Below are 23,833 nucleotides of genomic sequence, written 5' to 3'. Positions count from 1 at the left end.
ATGGTAGTTCTTTTGATTCATGTGCCATAACATAAAGTCTCCCAGATGCAATGGACCCTGATTTCCCAGAACCATTTCAAATCCCTTGACTTTCACCTGATTGACCTGGTTTCCCTGACCGGAAACAACCCAGAACATGGGAAAATGTACAAGCTATCATTTGATTCCCACAATTTCATGCATTGTTGAACAGCAAACAATTCATCAATGGATAGCAGTTATGAAAAGGGTAGTACAGAAAACCATCATTATCAGCCCTGAGGATGTTGGGAAAGTCTCCCAACGAAACGTCGGCCTACACCATGCAGACCCTGACCCGGTTGGAAACCCGAGAAGCTTTCATCCACGCTATTCACTGGGAAAAGCTCAGATTCTTCATCACAGAAAACCACATTCAAGAGTCAAAATTGGATTGCTTCCTCTTTATCTGAATAAATATGTCAATATTGTTTTTAATCATCGGAATTACTGCATTTAAATGCTAGGATACACCAGGCTTATTATATCCGTTCGAATCCCCTTCGTAAAACGGAAGCGATCGTGTGCTTGCTTCATTCACAGGAGCTCCGAGTTCCTGTTTTCCAAGCCTTGCAGTGCGCGACCACACTCCGTGATCATTGATACACATCCCACAGCAGTTGCAACCAGGGCAACTTGTGCGAGACGCGACTACGTGGCGAGGTACGTGAAAGTGTAGTTTCCGACGTCGCACAGTGGTTTTGAAGCATTAGTGTGAACCACTATTCAGTATCCGTGATCTAGTGGTTTTCGAAACCGGGTCTTATATGGAGTAGTAATAATATGAGTGCTACCTGTTATCGCCGCTAAAAAGATTGCGGACTGGCAAAGTAAGCTCTCAATCAATCCGGCAAGCACTCTAAAATAACAGAATAAATATTAATATACTGTTTTATTTACGTAAATTATGAAAATAACAAGACGTTTACGTGAAAATTTGGTTTATCCGTGTTTTCCGATTATTTGTGCCGTCTATCCCCATAATTAGCCCAGAAAATCGGAAGTGTACTGTACTTTTGCAGTAGCTCTGATTACACTTGTTACTGTAACATTATGCTTCAGAGATTACTTGATTTTCATTAGAATCCTTTTCTTCATGTTTGCAACTACCCATTACGCGCCAAGGCAGGTTATATTTCTTTTAAGATCCCTTAGTTTCGTTAAAATATATTTCGTAGTTTAAAAGGTATTTATAATACTATTTTGTAGATCGTTTTTCAAACACCCAAGGCAAAGGTATTTTGTATTTTGCATTTCAAAAAAAATTGGAGCAGTATTTTGTATATCAAATACATTTGGAGCTGTATTTTGTATTTCAAATACTCATAAGCCTGTATTTTAGCCAGCCCTGCTCACAAATGTAACCATATGATAAAAATTCATGCAACTCTAAATCAAAATATCCAATTTAATGATCCTGGATAGCATAGCGGTCTGCTCATCACACAGAGCTCAAAGATAGGGAAATCAGACAACAGTGAATGATATAGGAATTAAGGTAGTGGGAAGGTAGCCCACCTGAATTGTCCAGGCCTTGACTTCATCTGCACCGGAAGTGAAAAAATACTGGAGCTGCAGAGCTTTGTATCCTTGCACTATGATTTTGTCCAAGGCACTGAAAGTACAAAGAGAAAAGCAATGTCACAGTGCTGTTTGTGTAAACGCTGGAGTGTGACTAGATAAATCCTGGACTAACGCATGAAAATAAGCAGTTTAACAATGGGAAACAATGTCTATTAAGAAAATTTACAATAAGAAAAAAACAGGTCAAGGGATTGATAAACCATGTACATATCAATTTTACCCCCCCTAATTTTGAGGCTTCATTTTCAAGTAAAAATGTAAAAAAATGCATTTGAATATAGTCCCCCTCTTTAGAATTACCACAGACATTTTTTTAATATACCGTATATCTCCGAATATAGTCCCCCCCCGAATATAGTCCCCCCCCCCCCCCCCCCAATTTTGAGACCTCAGTTTTGGGAAAAATTTTAAAATGTAAAGGAAGGCAATTTTTCTGTGGTTAGCAAGTTAAGATTCTAGATTCGATGAAAACTATTATTTTCTGTGAAGATTAAGAACAAATCTGTTCACATATTTTCCATCACAACAAAATAACTATACCTAAAACATGTTGTGATCCATTGCATGTATCAGTAATTTATAGTTCCTTAACCAGATGTAATGAAGAAATGAGAAATTTTTTTAAGTATCCAAGGCTATTGTATTTTTTAAACCTTCACAAATTATTAATATTTTTGATTTCCAAATGACTACAGACAATGTCAATATATAAGCTTTAACTTAAAGCCCATAAACAGTATTGCATTTGGCCCTGAAACTTCCTTAGATCCAGTGTAACACACCCATCAAGTCATCACAAATCCAAGTGACCTAAAGAATTTAGGAAATCTAAATAAAATTGTGTTAAATAAATTATAATTATTAAAAAAATATTGCTATCAAATGCCTGCTAAGCAAAACAATTAAACTACAGGACTTACAAATATCAAAGTAATAAAATTAAGAAATAAACTTTTTCCAACAAACATTAAAACTGAAAAAAAATTATATCAATTTTCAATGCCTCGTCGCGAATCATTGCATAAGTTACACAAAGAGCTTCTACTCTGCATTTGCGCACAAATTCGACGATATTTTCCTCTAATTCTTTGAATCTGCCGCATCGAGACCCCCGAAATGACTTCCGCGATGTATTAGCGCTTTGCTAGCGCTGTAAATACTATGATTTACGGCGTATTCTGCAACGGCTATTTTTAAATTGGCATCGAAACTCCGTCTTTGAAGGCCTCTAATCTGCGGCAGGATTGATCCTCATCTTTCTACTTGATCCATCACCTCACTGTTGAACGTAAAATTATTTTTAATAAAGAAAATATCGTGGAAATAATTGCGAAACATTATGCGACGTAATTTATCGATCCTATTTACCCTGACGAATTGAAGATATTCCTCAATAAATTGATTACACTTTCGATGCTGAGTCGCTGTATTTCGATCAAATGCAGTAATGCCGGCGCTTCTGGTTTAAAGTCGTCGATTATTGCGCCTTTTCAGAAACAAATGCATCACCTATTGCGCATTCTTGTTCTGTGAAGGCGGTAAAGGCAGTGGTTGTAAACACGAACCGCACGGACGTATAGTAGCTACGGACGCAATGAAATGCTAAATCGTCACGAAAGGTTCACTTTATCTGTTTATTTTTCGCATTTATTTAAATCGTGTAGTTATTAAATGAGCGACGGGTACATATACTATTGATTCAATTCTAGTGTTCGATTAATGTAATGATAGTGTGTGTTTAGTTTTCATTTTAATTATTTACTGTTTTGCGTCATTAAGTGATCAGTGTTGATTGAATTATTCTAACAATACTTTTCCAAGAAAAATTAGCGGATACCCGATGGATTCCGTGAAAACGCTTATTCGATATGCTATTTGAATCGGAATAATCGTATCTGTACAACATTTGTGGTAAAAATTGTCTTAATTTCCGGTAAAACGTGGCAGTATTTACTAATATCTCCAATTATAATCCTCATAAATATACTCAAATAGAAAGACTACGAGAACATTAGCCATTATGCCGTTATTTATTACTTTATGGTCACCTTTAGTATGCTAAATTGGATTACACTCGATTATAGTCCCACCCCTTTACTTTTCCGCGGCCATTTTTGGAAAAAAAGGGGGGACTATATTCGGAGATATACGGTAGTCCCCCTCTTTATAATTACCTCAGACATTTTTCGAAAAAAAGGGGGGACTATATTCAGATAAATATGGTATATTACTTAATTGCCAGATCATTTTCCCACGGAAATAAATCAAGTTCTTCCTTGAGCAGCTATTGTGATACATAATTGCTTTGAGAAGAGGTAACATCTGAAGTAGCATTACGTCTAATGTTTTAGCATCAAAGATATCAATTTTAAACCACCACTATCACTTTTTCATCTCCATTACTTAGGACTAATCATTAAATCAGGTTTCATACTAACTTTCCATTTTCAATTTCCCTGTCTCTTTCATAAGCATCAGTCAAATATTTTTTATTTCTCAGACTTCATTTCAATAGCAAAGCGTTGAAACAAGATACATGTGCAAACATGTTTGTTATTATGATTTGATGCTTTCCCGGCGAATAATACAGGTTGAGGTAGCCCTGAGGATGAGCCCCGAGACGGAGCTTGTAACGTTGGCCGTTATGGAAAAATTAGCCCAGTGGGAATCCCGAGAAGAGTTTACTCACGTATATAATTGTTTCAAGTTAATGGGCATGTACAAGTGCTACAGTGGTCTACATTCCTGTGTGCAAAGTTTGTGCGACCATTGCTAGCTGACCTTATGCTGAAGCTATCTAACTATTAGATATAATATGTATTACTATGCTACATTGCAAAATATACAAGGGCAAAAATTACTGTATTTGTCTGAATATAATCCCCCCTTTTATTCCCAAAGTGTCCGTGATAAAAGTTAAGGGGGGACTATATTCAAACCCATTTTAATTTTTTCCCGAAACTCAAGCCTCAAAATTAGGACGGGGACCATATTCAGAGAATGACTGTACTCGGAGGAATACGGTACATTCACTATGATGGAATCTCAAAATCACCATGAAACAAGCACAAGTCTTGGTTTTCCGAGCATATTTATGTCTAAATTGAATGGGAGTTGAAAAGTACTTTTATCACATTTGAATCTTGAAAAGTCGAGCCTCACACAGCCCTATCAAAAAGATCTGACAGACTACTTGGGATCTGACTGTCCCCTCATCTTCCTCTCACCTGGTTGCCCCCAGCTCCTTGGCCAACGCATCCCGTTCTTCCTTGCTCTCTGTGGCAGCCATCTTCGTCTCAAAGGCACCAGAAAATGGGATGATTATGGCACCTGGATCATTAGTGTCAACCCAAGTCTTGATACCCGACAACCTAGAAGATATATATCCCATCAAAAAATAGCATTTTTTTTTTGCACATAACACCAACATGATTTCATCTACATCAGCGGTTCCAAACCTTTTTTCCTCCTGTGCCCCTTGCACATATATAACTGTAACTGTACATATATAAACCATATGTACATATATAACTAATATTGCACCTCCAAAAATGTAACATGCACATTTTATTTCATAATTTCACTAAAGGTAAGTGACACTTTTAGTTATAAATAATTGTATAAATAGAATCTCTGTTTTAAATGTCCCATATAATATGTATACATATTTCCTGGTTAAGAAATACAGCACACTCCCGGTTATCTGTGCTAATGATGGGGAGAGACGGCACGAATAATTGGAAAACACAGATAACCCAAACTTTCACTTAAATGCCTTGTAATGTTCATAATTTACGTAAAACAATGTGTGTTATTATTCATGCACTTATTATGTTATTTTAGAGTGTTTCCCGGACTCACAGAGAGCTTTCTTTGCCAGACCACAATCTTTTAAGCGGAGATAACTAGGTTTTACTCGTATTATTACTGCTCCATATAAGAACTGGTTTCGAAAACCACGCATCCGTGGCTTCGTGATCACATATACCGAAAAGTGGTTTACACGAATGCTTCAAAACCAGTGCGCGACGTTGGAAACAACACTTCCAGGCACCACGCCACGTAGTCGCGTCTTGCACAAGTTGCCCGGGTTGCAACTGCTGCGGGACGTGTATCAGTGATCACGGAGAGCGAGCACACACTGCGAGGCTTGGAAAACAGGAACAAGAAGTACGAGGGTTGTACCAAAAGTAAGGTTCCCAATGAGCTACAACGTTGAGCGAAGGTGTTAGGCTGAATCCCACAACATTGCTATACGCAGTGGTTCCCCCACTCTTGAGTCCGCCAGTCCGCGATTCACTGTGTCGCTCATTATCGGCTTAGCAACCGTCAACAATGAAAGTGATGATCCCCGTTCCCGCCAAGTATGAGGATCGAACAGTTATCCCATTTCTCCTTGCAAGGAAGTTACCACCATTGGAGATTCATCAGCAACTGACTGAACTTTATGGTGAGGAGTGCATGCCCGTTCAGCACGTCTGCAAATGTTGCAGAGCTTTTGCTGAGGGCCGCACGGAAGTTCGCGATGAAGAATGGAGTGGAAGACTGCCGATTTTGGATTGTCCAGAAGATCAACGGTGAGCTGCTCAAAGATCGGAGGGTCACTGTCCCTGAATTTGCTGAACGCATTTCTGAAGCTTCTCACGGCACAATTGAAAGAACTCTAACACAAACGTTGGGTTATCGCAAGATGTGCGCTTGCTGGGTCCCCCGGATGCTGACTGACGGACTCATGGAGCAACGCCTTGACACTGCTCGCAAATTTCTTCAACAATTTTAAGGTGGGGGCAACAAGGAGAAGTTGTTGGTCTCTATCGTCACCGGAGATGAATCGTGGGTATTTCATTTTATCCCCGAAATAAAACTCTTAGAGGGCAAACGCTTCAAGAGCGACGATGAAGTCCGAGCAGAGGTCACACACTTCCTCAACAGGTTGGCGGGAGACTTCTTCAACTTAGGGATAAAAAAGTTGGAGCACTGTTTTTAAAAGTGTGTCGAAAAAAATGGACACTACATTGAAAAATAGGCAAAAGTGTAAGCTTTTCAACGATGTGAAAATTAATATCAATAAAAAAGTTTTGTATTTGTAAAAAATATGGAAACCTTAATTTTGGTATAACCCTCATAAATGCAGCTAGTGCCCGATCGCTTCTATTTTGGGGATTCTAAAGGAAATAATAAGCCCGGTGTAACCTGGCATTCAAATGCAGTAATTCTGGTGATTTTGCATCAATTGATTTTTTTAATAAAGATAGTGGAAAATATAGAGCGAGAGTGAAAATCATGCACCCATAATCCGCAACACTGATATACCGCAGCCGGATAATCGGGAGTCTGCTGTACATAGATCCAGGCATCTACCATTATCGATTATTTTCAGTGCGCCCCTAACTAGTTCATCCTTTGTTCAAACTTGTTCTGCCAAAAGCAGTGAATGAGCAGACGATTCCATTTCTCAAATCTCAAGATATGTAAATTCCATTCTTGCTCACACAGATGGTGAACAGTAGCCCATATCCCTTCCTATCGAATTTCTTAGGAACACATGCCTCTGAAGTCTAGAATATTTCCAACATTGCTGATTCCATAAACCAACCACATTAGAATCATTCAAGGTTCATTTGGAGGGACCAAATTTGAAACACCACATGCAGAACACTAAACAAGAAACTGAAATCTTTCTGCAGTTTGACAGTCCGTAATAATATGAAAAGCTTTCTTTGAATAAAAAATATAATTTAAGGTCACTCAAAGGTGTCACATGAAATAATAAAAAATTTCACGAATATAATGTGCTCTTCCCAAAGAAGGTTGAAAAAAACTTATCCGAAAATAACTACAAACTGGGAAGTAAAATTGAAAATGGTAAACACTTTGTGGATGATATCTTAAGAGAATAATAACATCAGATAACTTTTAAAAAATTCCAATCAGAATGATATCGTGAACATCAATCAACATTAATAATTCCATTTTTACGCATTTCCTAGTGGTCTAGATGGATATTCTCAATATAATTCCATAAAAGTGAGGTGCATGCAGCTACGTACTAAAAAAAATCATCATCTCTGCATCATTAAAGACAAGCAAAGTACAGATAAAGTAGAGGTTATCAATCCAGAAAAACCTACACAATGTCTCTTAATGGAAGGTTTTTTTAGAATTTTATTAACTTGATGTTTTCTATCAACCCGGCAAAATGATGGCCAAATGAGCCATTATAAAGATTCCTGAAAGCACATTTTGGCTTCCAAGGCCACCCAAGAAAGAATCTTATAACTAGTATGCACATGAGTCATTGAGTATTCAATACGATAGTAACAGCAGCATATATTATTAACTTATTGGGTGGGCTAACCTCAGCTCTGCAGAACAAATGGGGCGGGGTAAAGTCTCTTTCACGGAGTGCTGATCAAAACTGACTCGCCATATTTCTCAGTGAGTTTAAATGCAACTTGGTCGTACAGTAAATATCCATTACCTTAACTCTGCAAAGTAAATAGCTTTTATCTTCAACAGAATGGGAGTTAATTTCAATATTAGTCAGTGCCTCCAGAGTTTGGCAATTTGATTGGTGTTATGCTGTCAGTGTCAACTACCAAAGAATTCCTGCCAGATTTTTCTATTTTTCCATGCTGATCCATTTCACTGCGAATACACAGCGATTTTATCCACAATGAGCTATTAGGGAGATGGATGGCAAGTCAGCCGACTCCACTTTGAATATCACTCTCTTTTGCCATAAAATAGCAGCAGATAAATATCCTTCCATCAACACCAATTTTAATAGCCATCCACATGTCACTTCATGGCATCCGCAATATCTATGTAAAGATTTCACATGACGCTGTTCCATAGAGAGAGAATATTCTCTCACCATCAAAGATATGCCAGGGGAAAAACTTCCTAAATACTTCAAAACCTTGGCTCCGAGGATGATGACCTTGGAATGGATTTAAGAAAGTACTTTTTGGGTGAGCTGTATATAAAATATTGGGCCTCTTCTTTTGAAAAGAGAAAGTAGCAGACTGGGTAAATAAAGGGAAACTAACAATGTACAGCCCACTGAGAATAGAGTTGAAAGGGGCATAGCCATCGATGAAAAACAATCCCAAAAAACAATTGTAGTATCTGCCCTTGGAGTATAACTTGTGTCGTCAGTCATCATGTGCTCATTGAAGTCAGATTCAAGATGTGAATGATACGGTAGTCACTGGTGATTTAGGTATGACTTGGCAACATTATGTTGAACTTAACACTAAAAGTGAAGAAAGGCAGAGCAGAATATTACATGAAGACAAATCACCTGGCTTGTGAGGTGAACGTCCCAGAACTGCATCTGCAGAAGAATGCCAATGAATAATTACTACCTGGTGGATTCAATCGACTCTTGATAAAATTTCATTTTCTTGTTGATGAGCAGTAAATCAAAGATTTGGATAATAATTTCCATGGATCGTCATGAAAAAAAATTCAACAGGAAAAAAATCTTGCATGGGAAATTTTTTAATGCAGAAAGGCTAAATAAGGATAATTTTTACATTGATTTATTACGGAATGAATCAGGACCTCCAAAATAAACGTAAAATCCATATCTGACTGTTAATAGAATCCAGAGTTCCTTCTGAGTTTTGATTTCAGTCATCCTGATCAGGCCAGTCACATCCACAGTACAACATCACCATTGAAGACACGGAAATTTTCAAACTGAGAAGCTTATGCAAGTTGCTGAATGAGTATATTCAACACACTGTATGGCAGATGACATTCCACAATGATAACCTTAAGTGCTAGAGAACTGTTCATTTTGAAATAATATTCATACTCTCCAACCATTTTTAATCTATCTTTCCTTATTGTTTCACTGCAATACTGCATTAATGTATAGCATGAATCTTTTTATTTACATTAAAGAAAGTTGATGAAAAGAAAGTCGGAAAAATAAATAAATTGTAGACTAAAACACCTTCTAAAATGAATGTCATCTATTTCTACTATGTTAAGCTTAAATCCATCAGATATGTGCTAAGGAACTGAAAAGAAAACTAAAGAGCAGTATTCAAATGTCATCTAATAGGATGGTAAATCAAAACATTCTTCGAACTCATGCAAAGGATAGATACATGCATATATTTAAAAATAGAACTAGAAGCCAGATGAAGACATAACCAAGGACACTAGCAATCAATGGCACATTACTTAACTAAGCATTACCATTTGTTCTTCTTCCGAATATAATCCTTTTCCGATAGGTTTATGAGATATATCACCGGCTTGGATGTTAAGAGTAGGTACTTGTTCAAAACTTCAATCTGGAACAAATTTACAAAAATCAAGAATTATTACAGAATTGGCTGGAACACGAATTTCATACTTTAATGAAAGATGAATAATCGACAAACCAAATTGGGCTCATGAATTGATCCACGGCTGAGTAACGCCAGCCAGCTGTGCTTGATTTTTATTTTGCATTATTAAGGTATTACACTGGTTAATGTTAGTTTGAATAGGATATTAACTAGTTACTCCAAATATCTCACCAATACAGTACACAAATTTCCACAGAGGGGCATGAGACCTCGGTGGCAATAACTGGCTAAAAAACTCAACAGGAAATCGGAGGATCTAGGCTCGAATCCCGGTCAAGGCGAATGATTTTTTTCTTTGAGAAATTTTCGCACAATTTGTACATTGCAGGTGAGTATACTAAGGTATCCCTTGCAATTTTTATGGATTTATTCATATTATTTAAATATTTTATTTGATGATTTACCCTCTGTATCCAATTTTTTAAAGAGTGAGCACAATGCTAATAGAGTTCCCAACAAGGGATTTGGAAAAAAACTAATTCCTTTTCCTGACCACAATATTCTATATAAAATTTGAATCTTGGAGTGTAGGTCTTTAAATTGAAATGTAAATTTTTCCGACGTTTCCGTTTACTCACAAACCATTATCAGAGCTTAAAATGAAATTGAGCTTATAATTTTGATACATAGGCATGTTATAAGGTTACATCAACGTTTCTTATTAAAATAAAATAATAAAAAAGAAACATTCACTTGCAAATTAACAAAAAAGAAGAGATCATAGTCTAATTCTATAGAATTAAACATATCTTTTTGCAATGTTTATTTATGGTAACTAAGGTTCATGATTACCTGTCAACTTTGGTTAGTTAAATAATAAAATATGCTTAAGTTGTCAATGTCAATCTTATAATACAACTATTTTTAGTTTTGGAAATATATAAGATGTCTTAAAATAATCTTTTTGTTAAATTATTTCCAATGTCTAAAATATAAAGAGTTTAATTTTTTTCGAGGAGCCGGGAGTCTCGATGGGTGTCGAGAAATCTCAAAGGGGCGAGACTTCTCGACTCTCGTCAAGACTCTCAACCCAGGCGAGACTCTCGTCCCGACAATGCCGAGAAATGAAATTCTCGTCTCGACCGTCGAGACTCTCGGTTGGTCGAGAGTCTCGCACAGCCCTACTTCAACTCTTTGACATGGTGATCAGCGTATCAACATAGGCTTTGTTTATTTATGAGGCATATTAAGGATGCATACACACTACAAATTTACCTCCTTCTCATTCCACTCACTAAATCGGATGTGTTTCTTCTCATCCACAACCAGTGTCTTCACTTTACAAAGGATGTCCTAGAAAAGAAAAAAAAATTCTCTTAGTATTATGTATGTAATAACAACATTTAAAAATTCTTTTTCATTGTTACCACGAGTAACAAACTTCAAACGAGATCTACTCATGCAAGGGCGTACCCAGGATCATAACTAGGGGGGGTAAACCAAGTTGTGACATTAGTTTATGAGACTATTTCCTTTAAAAAATAGTCTATTTTTGTTACATAACTTATACTAATACAAATCATTTTTCATGGGTTTAAAGAAAATTTGTTGAACGCTTTCGTTTCATTTCAGTACTGATTTTGCTTAAGGACTTTTGCCATTTTTGCTTCTAGGGGGGTCAGCTGCCCACCCCCCAGCCCCTCACTGGTTATGCCCATGTACTCATAGATTCAAATGAAATGTCATCCAACTAACAGGAAATTAATGTTTCCAAGCTAATTTTTTTTTTCAAGTCTTTATCAATGGAGAAGTAATTTTTAAAGATATTTCATAAAAATTTGGCACAGTTGGAAAGAACACCTTTTCAGTAACAGTTAGATGTTAAACGAAAGGAAATTGGCAGCAATTGCAGACACAGCATCAATATCTTTGCAATGCAATGGATGAAAATATTGGACACACTAAATAATAGGGCATTGTGGATACTGAGAGGATGATGCATGCATAACACTTTCAATGCGGGGGAAAGGCATTGCGAAATGTTAATGAGTTTTATTTTCCGTGGAGCTGTGAAAAGTATGCATCATTCCATCCATTTATTCTCATCCTAAATTAGAATCCCAAAAAAAGATCATCCTGCGTCATGCCTTACACAAATACTAAAGGTCTGGTTACACGGTACATTAAAATGTACAAGATAATCCGAGAATGTCTGAATCTCAGAATGAACGCAAAAATTCACAGTGTAACCACGCCAAAATGTACGAATGTATGAATTTCTGAACAGAAAATAGAACCTGTTCTAATTTCATTCAGACAATCGTACAAGTTGAACTCATAACAGAATCACCTGGTGGCAGACTACGCAAATAACACATTCAGTTCATCTGTCTCATTGATGACTTCTTCATTTACTAAAATTCTTCCTCTTTCCTGCATTTAGATAGGTTAATTAACTCTCCCAAGTTTGAAATATTGAGGAAAACAAATGAAAACGCTAAATGCCCATTTAAAAATGTTTAAAAACTTGTCCGAAAAAATGTAATGTGAAATCACTTCTTCGTGGATTTTGTTCATGTAAATGTACATAAATCTGTACAGGAAACCATTCAGAAAAATGTAGAGAATCTTTTAAATTCTAATGTACCGTGTAACAAGGCCTTAAGAGAGTCGTGCCACTGGGAGAAGGGACATTATACTCACATATTCTGGCTTCATTTTCTTGTCTCCTCCCCTGAGCACTGTGCGCTCCATTTTATCAATGACTTGCAGTAAGACTTCCTCATCCTTAAGGCGAAGCTCCTCCGAGATGGTTGACAGGTCTCGAATTGGGTCTACCTCTCCATCCACGTGAACCACATCCACATCATCAAAAGCCCCTGACAAGACACACACACACAAACATGAGAAGCCAGTCAACAGAGAACTCCAATAAATGGGGTCATTCACTCACACGTAAAAGCACAATTTATTAAAATAATCTGATAGGTGGATGATGAAAAGTAGAAGACTATGCTGGGCAGGCCATGTAACAAGGAGAGAAGAGGACACAATGATAAAAGCAGTATCAGATGGTCTACCAAGGGGAAAGCGACCTCCGGGACGGCCAAGTCTATGCTGGAAAGATCAGATTGAAAAAGACATAAGAAGAATGGATATAGATGCTGGCTGGATGCAAGACCGAGAGAGATGGCCTATTGCTGATGAGGCCAAAAACCTCCTAACATTTGAGTGACCTATTTGGTAAGGTAAGGATAGGTGGAAGGGAAAGATAGCGGCAAAAAAAGCCTTTGTCATTCGCCCATTTTCTCATAAATTGAAAATGAAAAAGTGCACAATTCCATTCCACTTTTCATGAAGTGACATCATTGAAGGTTTGGATCAAGAACTCATTTGAATCTAATCTGAAAAACTAATCAAGGTAATAAGTTTATGATGTTATGACGAAAGACATAACCAAACTGTTTCAAAATTTTTCCTACCTTCATACAATGTCTTACTGACAACATTCAGTTATAAATTTAAGTAAAATTTAAAAGTAAATTTCTATATTATTTCATTTATCTCCGCACCAAAATATTGATGAAATACTATTAACGATAGACGTAGCGGAACGCTGCTTTTGTTTCCCACAGTTGTGAGCACTACCACGAGAGTGCATCACCATTACATAATTGCTTGCCACGATGCATCACCAACGCTTTGCCGAGATTGCTTGACGTGATGGCGACACAAGATTGCTTGCCGCGCTTGGCAAAATGATAATACCCTAATATAACCTGAAAGTCATGCTTTTATTTCCATGAAAGCCATTATTTCAGCCGCTTGGTAATTTGTGGCTGTTATCAGAGGCTTTTTCATTCAACTGTAGGCTAAAAGTTCTTAATAGCATCCTAAAAATTGCAGGGAAAGTTTTTAATGCCTTATTTCCTAGATAGGTAAACTTTTTTATGTTTTAGCTGAGTTTCGACATTATTATATTCAGTTAAGTATCTTTGGGCCTAAATTTCCTATTTTTGTAAGGTGGGAAGCATTCGCCTACTAACTGTAGTATTATACGATATAGATCCCTATATGCTGTGTGTGAAATTTGGATACATTAAATTTATTTTTGGTGAAAGAATTGTAACTTTATCTTGATTACAAAGGGAGTTATGAATTTTTAATAACCACACCTCATCAGAGTTTCCTCACTGGCCTGAGTTTGCGCTGAAAGCTCCCACCTCCCGAGGAGATCGTTTTACCATTAGATAGGTCGGCGAGGTGAGGCTATTGTTTTGAAGAGGAAGAGATTTTCCATGAGGGGAGACTTTTTCACTTCAAGAGAAAATATAAATCCTACTGAAGTTCATCACTTCGTCGAATGATCAACATCATCATCATCATTAGTCAACAATCCTAAGATTGGTTTGACGCAGCTCTCCATTTCTCTCTCCTTTCCGCTAATCTCTTCACAGCTACATATTTATTCTCTTTTAAATCCTTTATAACCTGTCCGATATAACTCATTCGGGGCCGTCCCTTGCCCTTTTTCCCTTCCACTTGTCCTTCAACGATTGTCTTCATCAGACCATCGTGCCTCAAAATGTGGCCAACTAAGTTGTCCCTTCTTCTGCTTAATGTTTTTAGGAGGCTTCTCTTTTCTCCTACTCTCCTTAGCACTTCCTGGTTACTCACACGGTCAATCCATTTTATCTTCATCATTCTTCGGTAGCACCACATTTCGAATGCTTCCACTCTTGTCTTCTCTGCTGCTGTCAACGTCCAAGCCTCGCTTCCATAGAGAAACATACTCCATAAGTAGCATCTGATGAATTGTTTCCTTACTTCTATGCTGGTATTTTCAGCTGTAAGAAGATTCCTCTTTTTGTAGAAAGCCCTCTTCGCCTGAGCTATTCCACTGTGTATTTCTTTCTTGCTCCGTTCATCGCTGGTAATTTGGCTTCCCAGGTAAGAGAACTCAACATATCAAATGAAATACAATTCGTGTAGTGTGCTTCAGAACTTCAGTTAGGAATTACCTCACTTTGGTGAAGTGCAAATTTTATTTGCAACATCAAGTGCCAGAAAATTACAATAAAATAGGAATGCGAGATAGAGATTCGTTAAGTTTATGAATATATTTTTTATATTGGGCCTAGGGCTCCGCTGAAAATTCCCACTCACTTCTGCTTGGCTTTCGGGCTGCAATCTTTGAAGTGAATGACACTGTTTCAACACTTATTCGCAGCTGCATGTTGTAAAACTCTTTTCATTAGTAATGGAGAAAGCCAATCAGAAGAGGGAAGGATTTGTGGAAGACGCAGCTCACCAAGCGAGACAAATACCACCTACAGGACCCTGCCGCCTTTTGCCCCGATTCTGCATGCTGGGAGGAGAGAGAGTTTTCTTTCACCTCGAGGCGACGATCACCTTACTTAATCGGCCTGAGGCGATGCCTGGGAGACTGACGGAGAGTTAGGAAGAGGGGAGGGCGGGAAGGAAAAGGGACAGGCGAGAGGGAAGACACACGACCTTGAACGAAGTCTCTCTCACCTCTTGCTCGCAACTCCAAGGCCAGCTATCTGCTCTTTGAGAATTAAAACTCTCGATACCATTTCCGCCTATGCCATGAGCCCTCTGCAATACACTTACTCTATAATTAAACTTAAAAATTTCTCTGAGCTCTGGGGGGGTTTTATCCTCCAAAACCCCCCACTTTGCTGTGCCACTGATCCACATTATATCTATGCTTCCACTGCGCAAACGCTCAACAACCACCCTCCGAATCAAATCCGCTCATCTAGGAGTCCAACAATACGAATCTGCTCAGCTAGCACAAGCCGGAGTATAAACACTCACCTCCGAAGCTTGGAGAATTGGAGGTGAGAGTTTATGCTACGGCTCCTGCCAGCTGAGCGGATTCATATTGTTTGGTTCCTAGATGAGCGGATTTGATTCGGTGAGCGGTCGTTGAGCATTTGTGCGGTGGAGGTATCGATATGTAAACTGATGACTTTTGGGTTCTGAATTAATAATCTGAATGTGAATGCCACGCTCGTATTATTTTATATAATATATGCATATATTACCTATACATTCAATCAGCGAGTTCTATGGAGTGTCATTCAGGTGATAGGTCAGGTGAATAAAAACGTAAAATTCACTTACTACAGAGATGAAAGATGGCATCACAGGCTTTGATGTGAGAGAGGAAAGCATTTCCTAGGCCTTGTCCCTCAGATGCACCCTTCACAAGTCCTGCTATGTCAACAACAGTCAGGAAGGCAGGAACTTTGCTGCAAATATAAATGGAAAATTAAAGCAAGTTTCAAAATATTCAACATTTTGGAAAAGGCACCCATATAGCTACATAGTGGCATTGCCATGTTGAAATGATATCGTGATCTACATTTAGTTTTGATGTTGATTTTGTTAGTTGAATGTTTCCTTTTGAATTTTATCCACTCATGCATCATTTTCTAAGCTAACTTTACGTTTTTCTACCACTAACGAGTGGTTTTATTTGCATGGTAGCAAGTTCGTATCCTCAGCACTTTCCCTGTTTTATGGTTTGACCGCGTTTCTTTGTCCTAAGTGTGTTCCAATTAACGCTAGGATGAGTGGTGCACGCCGTGTGTGGAATGACCCCATGCCACACACCCTGGTTGTGGGCTTAAGTTGGCAGGTTTCGGACGCTAAACAACATGAATGGGAAGAAGGCACATATGTATGTACTGAATAATTTTAATCAGGAAAATTGATAAAAAGGAAAATTTGTAGAATATCTCTTCCTGATATTCTAAGGATGGGCCGGATCCTCTTTTAGTCAGTTCTGACTCCGGTTCAATTCCTGGAAACCGTTCTTTCCCACAATTCTCTTATTCAAATTTGTAATTTCTAGCTGCTTGAGTGTTAAGAAAACTCGCTAATACTACATATCAAGTTATCCCATATGTAATTGGACCCATAGCACTGTGTTCATTAAAGTATGTTAACTAAATGATTCCCAGTAAAGAATTTCAAACTGGGTTATGCAAAAATTACTTCACTACCAATTCTGTTTCGTTTCAGCTCAAATAGGGTAGTTTCCTTCATCAAAGAAAACGAAAGGCATTGATTGCGATTCGTTACCCGCCATTAATATATTCATAATATACAGATTATTTGGTTTTAGAAATCCCAGTTTAGACGAATGGCAATGGTCAATTTTAACCGCATTTGAAAAAGGCCAGATTGGTGCCACTGCCACTCCACGTGACGTCATAGGGACCTATTTTCTATATGAGTAGATAGGTGTTTTACGTCGTCTGAGATTATCAATGCACCCATGAGGCACAGAGCTCAGGGAAACATGTCTTAATAATCACCTATTAAAACTGCCTAATGTTAGAAAGTTTCCTTCGTTTGATAGGGTATTAATAATTCTTATTTAAGCCAAGCGCTACCAGCTAGCAGGGTACTCTGCAGAGCAAAAAAGTTTCTATGATTGCTTTTAGGCTGACTTTCCTGACATTCTGTCTTGACTAACTTAAGACACTTTTTAAGTCAGCAGTTGTTAAACCACATGCTGCCTAGGTAACTATTCCTAGGAGCCCACGCACTTATTGGCTCTTCATTATTTAAACACTTAAAATAGTAAGAATACATACATGCTTGGTTCATGCATTATACATAGATAAAAATGATGTCCATAAAATACAGGTATCCACAGATGAAAAATGAACATCATCATAACCATTCATAGGTAATAATAACCTGATACAAAAATTCTTACCTTCTTTCAGACACAACTAAACAATCTGTACCAAGAAGAAATCAAATAAATTAGGCCATATAACAGGTCATAGTACCTACCTGACTGGCTTGTAATAGTCGCAAAGGTAATCAAATCGGTCATCTGGCACAGGTACCCTACTTGAAGAAAAAAGGGGAGAAGTCTGATAAGATAAAATTATTGCTACATCCACTATCAATTATAAATGCAGTTAATTTCAAACATGCCATTATAGGAGAACACAATTTTCTTCTCCACAATAACATCAGCTGTCCTGAAATTTACCCTGAACACAGTTTAAGAGAAAATGGCATACCCAATTCAAAAAAGAAAATAAATTTATGATAAAAAAATTATTTTAACACAAAAATGAGCTTTTTTCTTCAATCTTCCTTAAGTTAAATAGGACTATAATCTTATTGGATTCAAGGTCTGCAAATTACTGTGGTTAGCAATTTAAATAACTGATCTGTCAAGCTCTGTAAATAATTTAATAACTTCCATTTCATTCGTGAGAAGGCTACAGCAAGCAGAAATTCTGAGTGGCAAACTGAGTCTCATTTAAGGGTCTTCTTCAGAAGTAATTTAAATTGATAAATTTGGTTGCCACCTTACTCATGTTTTAATTAACCAATAGATCCTTCTTGTAAATTGTGCATGACATAAATGAAGGATCACATAACTATGCATTAGAAACCACGCACAATATATCATCAGATAAACATCTATGTACCAGCATAACAATAACATAACTTTGCCTTAACTCTCGGACTCCCAAGCAGCCAATATATCGGCCATGGCTGCACTTGCCAAAGCTCCCAGGTACCTGATACATCAGCCGCTTGTTTAGAAATTATTTATGCATGAACTGAGGAGTTAATTCTTTAAAAAATTGATTCACATTAAATATACTGAATATTCAAAGGATTTAATAAAGTAAAATATTTTCTCAGCATTTACCATTTTTCCCATTCATTTTGGTCTCATTTGGTACAAAATTTTAATACGGAGAGACTTCAACCACAAAGCTATCACATGCTCCCTTGCATTTTATTTTTAATTTTAAGGAGTTTCAAATATTTTTTTAGGGCTTTTATATAACCAATGACAACTATGCTTTGCAAAAAATATTAACAAATGATTTTAATATTCTTCCTCAATAATTGTAAGATATAAACCTACCAATTCCTTCAAGGAATTATGCTCCCGACTAAAGAATGTCCAAATGATGGAGAGAAAATCCACAATTCACACCGGATCAGTTAGTTACTTACATTTTTACAGAGCTCCGTTAACTTTCATATGCATTATTTTACTCCTGTTGTCTTTAAATGATATTTTAAGAACCCACTAATTCAAAAACCAGTTTTACCCAAACTTCAAATGTTCATGGAAAAAAACTAGTAGAGATAACCACGAAAAAATTTACATGGTTTCACTCCCACAGAAGGATGAAAATTGTCATCCAAATCCGAGATGGTGGGTGTCATGCCTGGACGAACTGGCATGGAATGACCCTGAGGTGATGGCTGTGGACTTATCTAGGAATTTGAAAACTCAATTTGATTTGGGACAGGTGCGAAGTCTTATGATATTTAGTGAAAAAAATCATGGCTAAGTAAGGACTTAGCACAACTTCAGCTGGTCAAAGTGAATATTATACATTTATGTCGTCTTTACTCAGTGGCTAAAGAAAATGAAATATTAAATGGCAACGTTAAAAAACAAATATTCATGTTTTTACATAATATGTATATATAGAATAAAATTTACAAATTAATTTAATAATGTTACTTTCATATTATAAAACGATATTTGTAACTGAACCTAGACAATTCTCAGCGGGATATTGAATGCTGAAATGTGACCACTGTGATATCTTAATATAAATACCACAACTTCCTTCGAAATAAAGCTGGAATTCAACTTTAGAAAGGGTTTGATTTGAACCTGTAAAACAATAATATACATCCTTCGAAATATAATTAGAGCAAGAACAATGACGAAAGGTTAGCCCCCATCAAAATGTGTTTATCAAATGTTTATCAAAACAAATTGACAGCGCAACCACACGAAATGAATGGGCAGATACTTATTTTCATTTGGATCGATGGTGCAGAAGGGGAAATTCTCAGCGGCCGCTTGGCTCTTTGTCAACACGTTGAAGAATGTTGACTTGCCAACATTTGGTACTCCAACAATCCCCACCTTCAAGTTTGTTCCCACTCGGCCGATCAGAACAGTTTTACCAGATTCTGATGCATCCTTCTTAGGTGCCATACTGCCGCGATTAACTTACAATCCTAAACAGAAAATGAAAAGCTAAATCATTATAAAGATACTTACTTCTAATACGTGATCATTATGCAATAAAATCAAGGCCTTTAAAAATAATTAACCAAATGCTCAGCACACCTTGATGAAGCCGGCCAAAAGTTAATTCATCGAACCGCGAGTAAAAACGCATCGCCAGTACACAGAGTCAACAAAATAATTAAATTTTAACAAAGAGCGAGACATGGTACATAAATATCACCTTAAGAGCGACTGAAACAGTAGTACATAAAACATGCTGATTAAAACAAAGAGCCACAAATATTGAGCAACACACTTCACCTAATCACTACCGGATTACAGAGGGAATACAGTGATAAAGTTCACAACAAATAATACATGAAAAATTACTTCTCTCAACGATTGTAAAACCTACCGATAAATGAAGATTACAGGTGCACGTGAGAAATTTCAGAAAACATCCAAAAATTCTCCGGGAGACATCAGTCAGTTCTTCCACGTCTGGTCATTTACGATGCTCATCTTCATTTTAGTCGAAAACAAGGACAAGGAGAAAATACGAGAGCCTCCAATGTTGCCATTAAGTTTTCGGGCAGAGTTAATACTTTGATCGCTAGATGGCAGTTCTAGTTAACTTTCGTATTTTCTTGTTATTTCATTCCTCATTTAAATAAACAGCTGTCCGTACGAAATAATTTTTTTAAGAACTAGAGAGAAGTGATACGGCTAGGTCTTCGCCCATCCGGGAAGAAAGGCGATGGCAGTACGATGCAAGGGAAAATTTAATAAAAGCAATGTGCAACGCTTCGTGAGTAATCGCTAGCAATTGGCAAATGGAAGGAAATCCAGGTGGCAGCACTAAGTTAGGTGTCATGGCCGAATAGGGAGGATCGCCCACTTTAGTACGTTTGTCTGTGTGGAACGATAACCTGCGAATACCCGAGTTTTATGTTCTTATTGAAAGCGTCATTGTTCTTATTGACAATTGCATCTGGAAGGGAATCCAGGTGACAGCACTAAATTAGGTGTCATGGCCGAATATGGAGGATCGGATGCATTAGTACGCTTGTTCGTGTGAAACGTTAGCCGGCCAGCACTATACCGTTTAGCCGAATATCAATGGCATTATGATGAAAAACTTAGAAGGAAAAGTTCATGAGCAACAAAATGTGCGGTGTTTATGATTGCACCGACCAGTGTGAGACAAAAGCTATCTCTCTACATAGATTCCGCAACACCCCTAATTTGGGAAAGAAGTGGGAGCACGTCATGAGAATGGGCAAGAGTGAGCTAGCATGCTAGTTTTATTTAAGAAAAAAACAAGAATGGGCCATAGAGAAACATATGAAGGCATGACACCTTCATTGTATCATTTAATTCCTACTTAAAAATTGTTCGCGTAAGTATGGAGGTATCAGAGGATGAGATGCAGACGGAAAGAAGGTTGAACAAACTTGCAATAACTATCAATGAATTTTCAGATATCCAATAAGCCAGGAAAGTTAAGGTTGGGGAAATGATTCGAATCGCGACAACTGAGAATTATATGAATATTCCCGGCCGACTACCCACCAATTGCCGGGACTAAGTCTGCTTGAGACAAGTAATTTCTCCCAAAGTCGCACAAACTTTTCCCAGGCGATCCCCCCCACGATCGCCGGGACATCTTCCGCCCGGGGGCCCGTCAAAACCGGGTCGGCCCTTAAAACATCTGTCTCTTTCTCATTCAATAACTAGGCCCTGCTCTTCCGAATACGATGCGGTGCGAAACCCCGACGTTTCTAAGGCCTGCGTGCTTCGTTGGGTTAAAGGATTTCTCGAGTCGCTTTGCCCAAATGGCCAAAATTCCGGGGCCGAGGCACGGAGACCCTCGCGCGACCCGTCTCGCCACTTCCCCATCGATCTTCGCTAGCCGGTGAGAGTCGATCAGTGACTCCACATAGCAGTCAAAACGCCAATGCAAGGGGAATTCCACTCACGACCACACCGACGTCGAATTCCCTTAAGAAGAATAGATTATTGAGGACGGATGGATTATGTGAGTAGATGCCTATCATATTGTTTGATGATTTTAATAATGATATATCTCTTGTAATGATGGTGGATAAAATCGTCAAACAATACACACGAAAACGGAAAAAGAAGCGCCAATTTTCTTCTGAAAAGCTTGTATCTCGTGTGACATGCCATTAATAACGCTTGTTTGTATGCTAAATCCCATTGCAAGAACCAAATACTCCAACAGTGCTTCAACCATGACAGGTTACAGCATTCCACCTCATAGCCCTCAACGAGGGACCTCCTGATGTCTCTATTGAACTCCAAAACGTCAGATGTGGAGAAAATTACTTCATCCATTATTCACAACTGAGATTTACCATATACATCAGTATTCGCTTCACAAAATTGCTGAAAACACATCCGTTTCGCACACCGCTAGGCTGTAGCATTAGTAAACAAACCGGCCGATCCTCCATGTCTCATTTCTGAAATTGGCCACCAGATGTCAGCTACTTTGATTCCTGTTGCCAATACGCATAGCCAGGAATTTCGTTCGGGAGAGGTGGGAAAATTTTTGAAAAACAGGGTACTAGGTACATAGCGGGGTTTTCAACTGCTTTTAACTCTTTTCATAATCGAAAAAAATTCTTATTTGCGACCTTCGCCTTCTAACGCTCCCTGAGAAGAGATCTTCGACGATTATCTCTCCTCCTTTCGGATTCGAAGGTGGCTTTACAATACAAGAAAGACCCTGAGTCTTCGCTGCGGAGAACAAGGCTTCACGAATCTCACACCGAGTTCACCGTTGCCAAAACGTCTTCAGCAACCAGCGAAACTGTTGCCTCCCCCTCCCCCCGAAAGATAATCTTCGACCTGAAGACGCGCTAGCGTCTTCAGTCATCAACAAACAACCAGACACGTTAGCACCGGAAGAATGGAGATTTTGGAACCTCGACACCACGGAAACCTACGCAGTCTTCAGCAAAGTTTGCCTATTGCTAAGGCACCAGGCAGAACTTCCTTATGGCTGCCCGGCATACCGCACCTGAGACGCCTGCAGGCAGTGGCGTAGCGATGGGGGAGGTCCGAACCGCCCTCTCCTCCCGAAATATAAAAACACAATTACTTTCCTTCATGAAATAAAGCAAAATATTGAAAATCATGAATTTACAAAATATTTATTTGACAATAATTTTTTTTCAAGTACCTATGAAAAGTGTTAAAAATCAGCTTAAGGGTGCGAATCTTAGACGGCACTTTATGCTAAAGTATACTTTAGCCGGGCTAAAGTCTGCTTTTTCCGTTTCATAAACGCCAGTTTAGAAGAAAAATGGCCGAATGGGGAACTTGCATGAATTTTTTTTATTTCACAGGCGGACAGAAAATTGTTTTCTGAATACAATAAAGAAAACCGCATGTATATCTGAGTTTTCCTTCGCGAGATATTTAATGATAAATATAACGAATTTTAAAGCGCGGGAAAAACTCCCTCACCCCCCAAGCCACTGCCGACGAAGCCTCGATGACGTCAAAGGTGCCTAAACATCACGCGAAGCTATTGTTGTGATTGTTTGTAATAGTTGCCAGCAGTTGTGAGAGCTTCGTTTGTTAGACGTGTTGATTATTTTATATTTAAAGATAAATATCCGACGATAGAGGCTTGGAAGCCCTCATATTTTGCATTATTTATAATATTAATATCTGAGTAAGGGCATAAAATATAAAACTGGAGCAGTTAAACCAAAAATTTTATAATACCTAAATAACATCGTTGTAGGAGTCTGAGCCACGGCCATTGGAAGGGGGATACGTTAATTGTAAGTTGATGTTATCGACGGCATATCATTCATTTAAGTATGTAATTAGAACG

At 38.0% G+C, this 23,833-nt stretch overlaps 1 protein-coding gene across 1 annotated transcript in view; it reads right to left on the bottom strand.

Annotated features, from left to right (window-relative positions):
- LOC124166744 (obg-like ATPase 1) overlaps positions 1-20,488 on the bottom strand; it is a 29,393-nt gene extending 8,905 nt beyond the window's left edge. The window contains exons 1-9 of the mRNA XM_046544416.1: positions 20,378-20,488; positions 19,764-19,970; positions 17,748-17,808; positions 16,062-16,189; positions 12,615-12,790; positions 11,187-11,264; positions 9,817-9,914; positions 4,830-4,973; positions 1,537-1,633 (exon numbers count right to left, since the gene is read on the bottom strand). Of these exons, the coding sequence (XP_046400372.1) occupies positions 1,537-1,633; positions 4,830-4,973; positions 9,817-9,914; positions 11,187-11,264; positions 12,615-12,790; positions 16,062-16,189; positions 17,748-17,808; positions 19,764-19,947 (966 nt within the window). The 5' untranslated portion in view covers positions 19,948-19,970; positions 20,378-20,488. The remainder of the gene's footprint in view (positions 1-1,536; positions 1,634-4,829; positions 4,974-9,816; positions 9,915-11,186; positions 11,265-12,614; positions 12,791-16,061; positions 16,190-17,747; positions 17,809-19,763; positions 19,971-20,377) is intronic.
- Positions 20,489-23,833: the final 3,345 nt, after the last annotated feature.

This window comes from Ischnura elegans, chromosome 10 (assembly GCF_921293095.1).
Source record: "Ischnura elegans chromosome 10, ioIscEleg1.1, whole genome shotgun sequence".
NCBI classification, from domain to species: Eukaryota; Metazoa; Arthropoda; class Insecta; order Odonata; family Coenagrionidae; genus Ischnura; species Ischnura elegans.
This window is presented reverse-complemented; position numbering and strand designations above follow the sequence as displayed.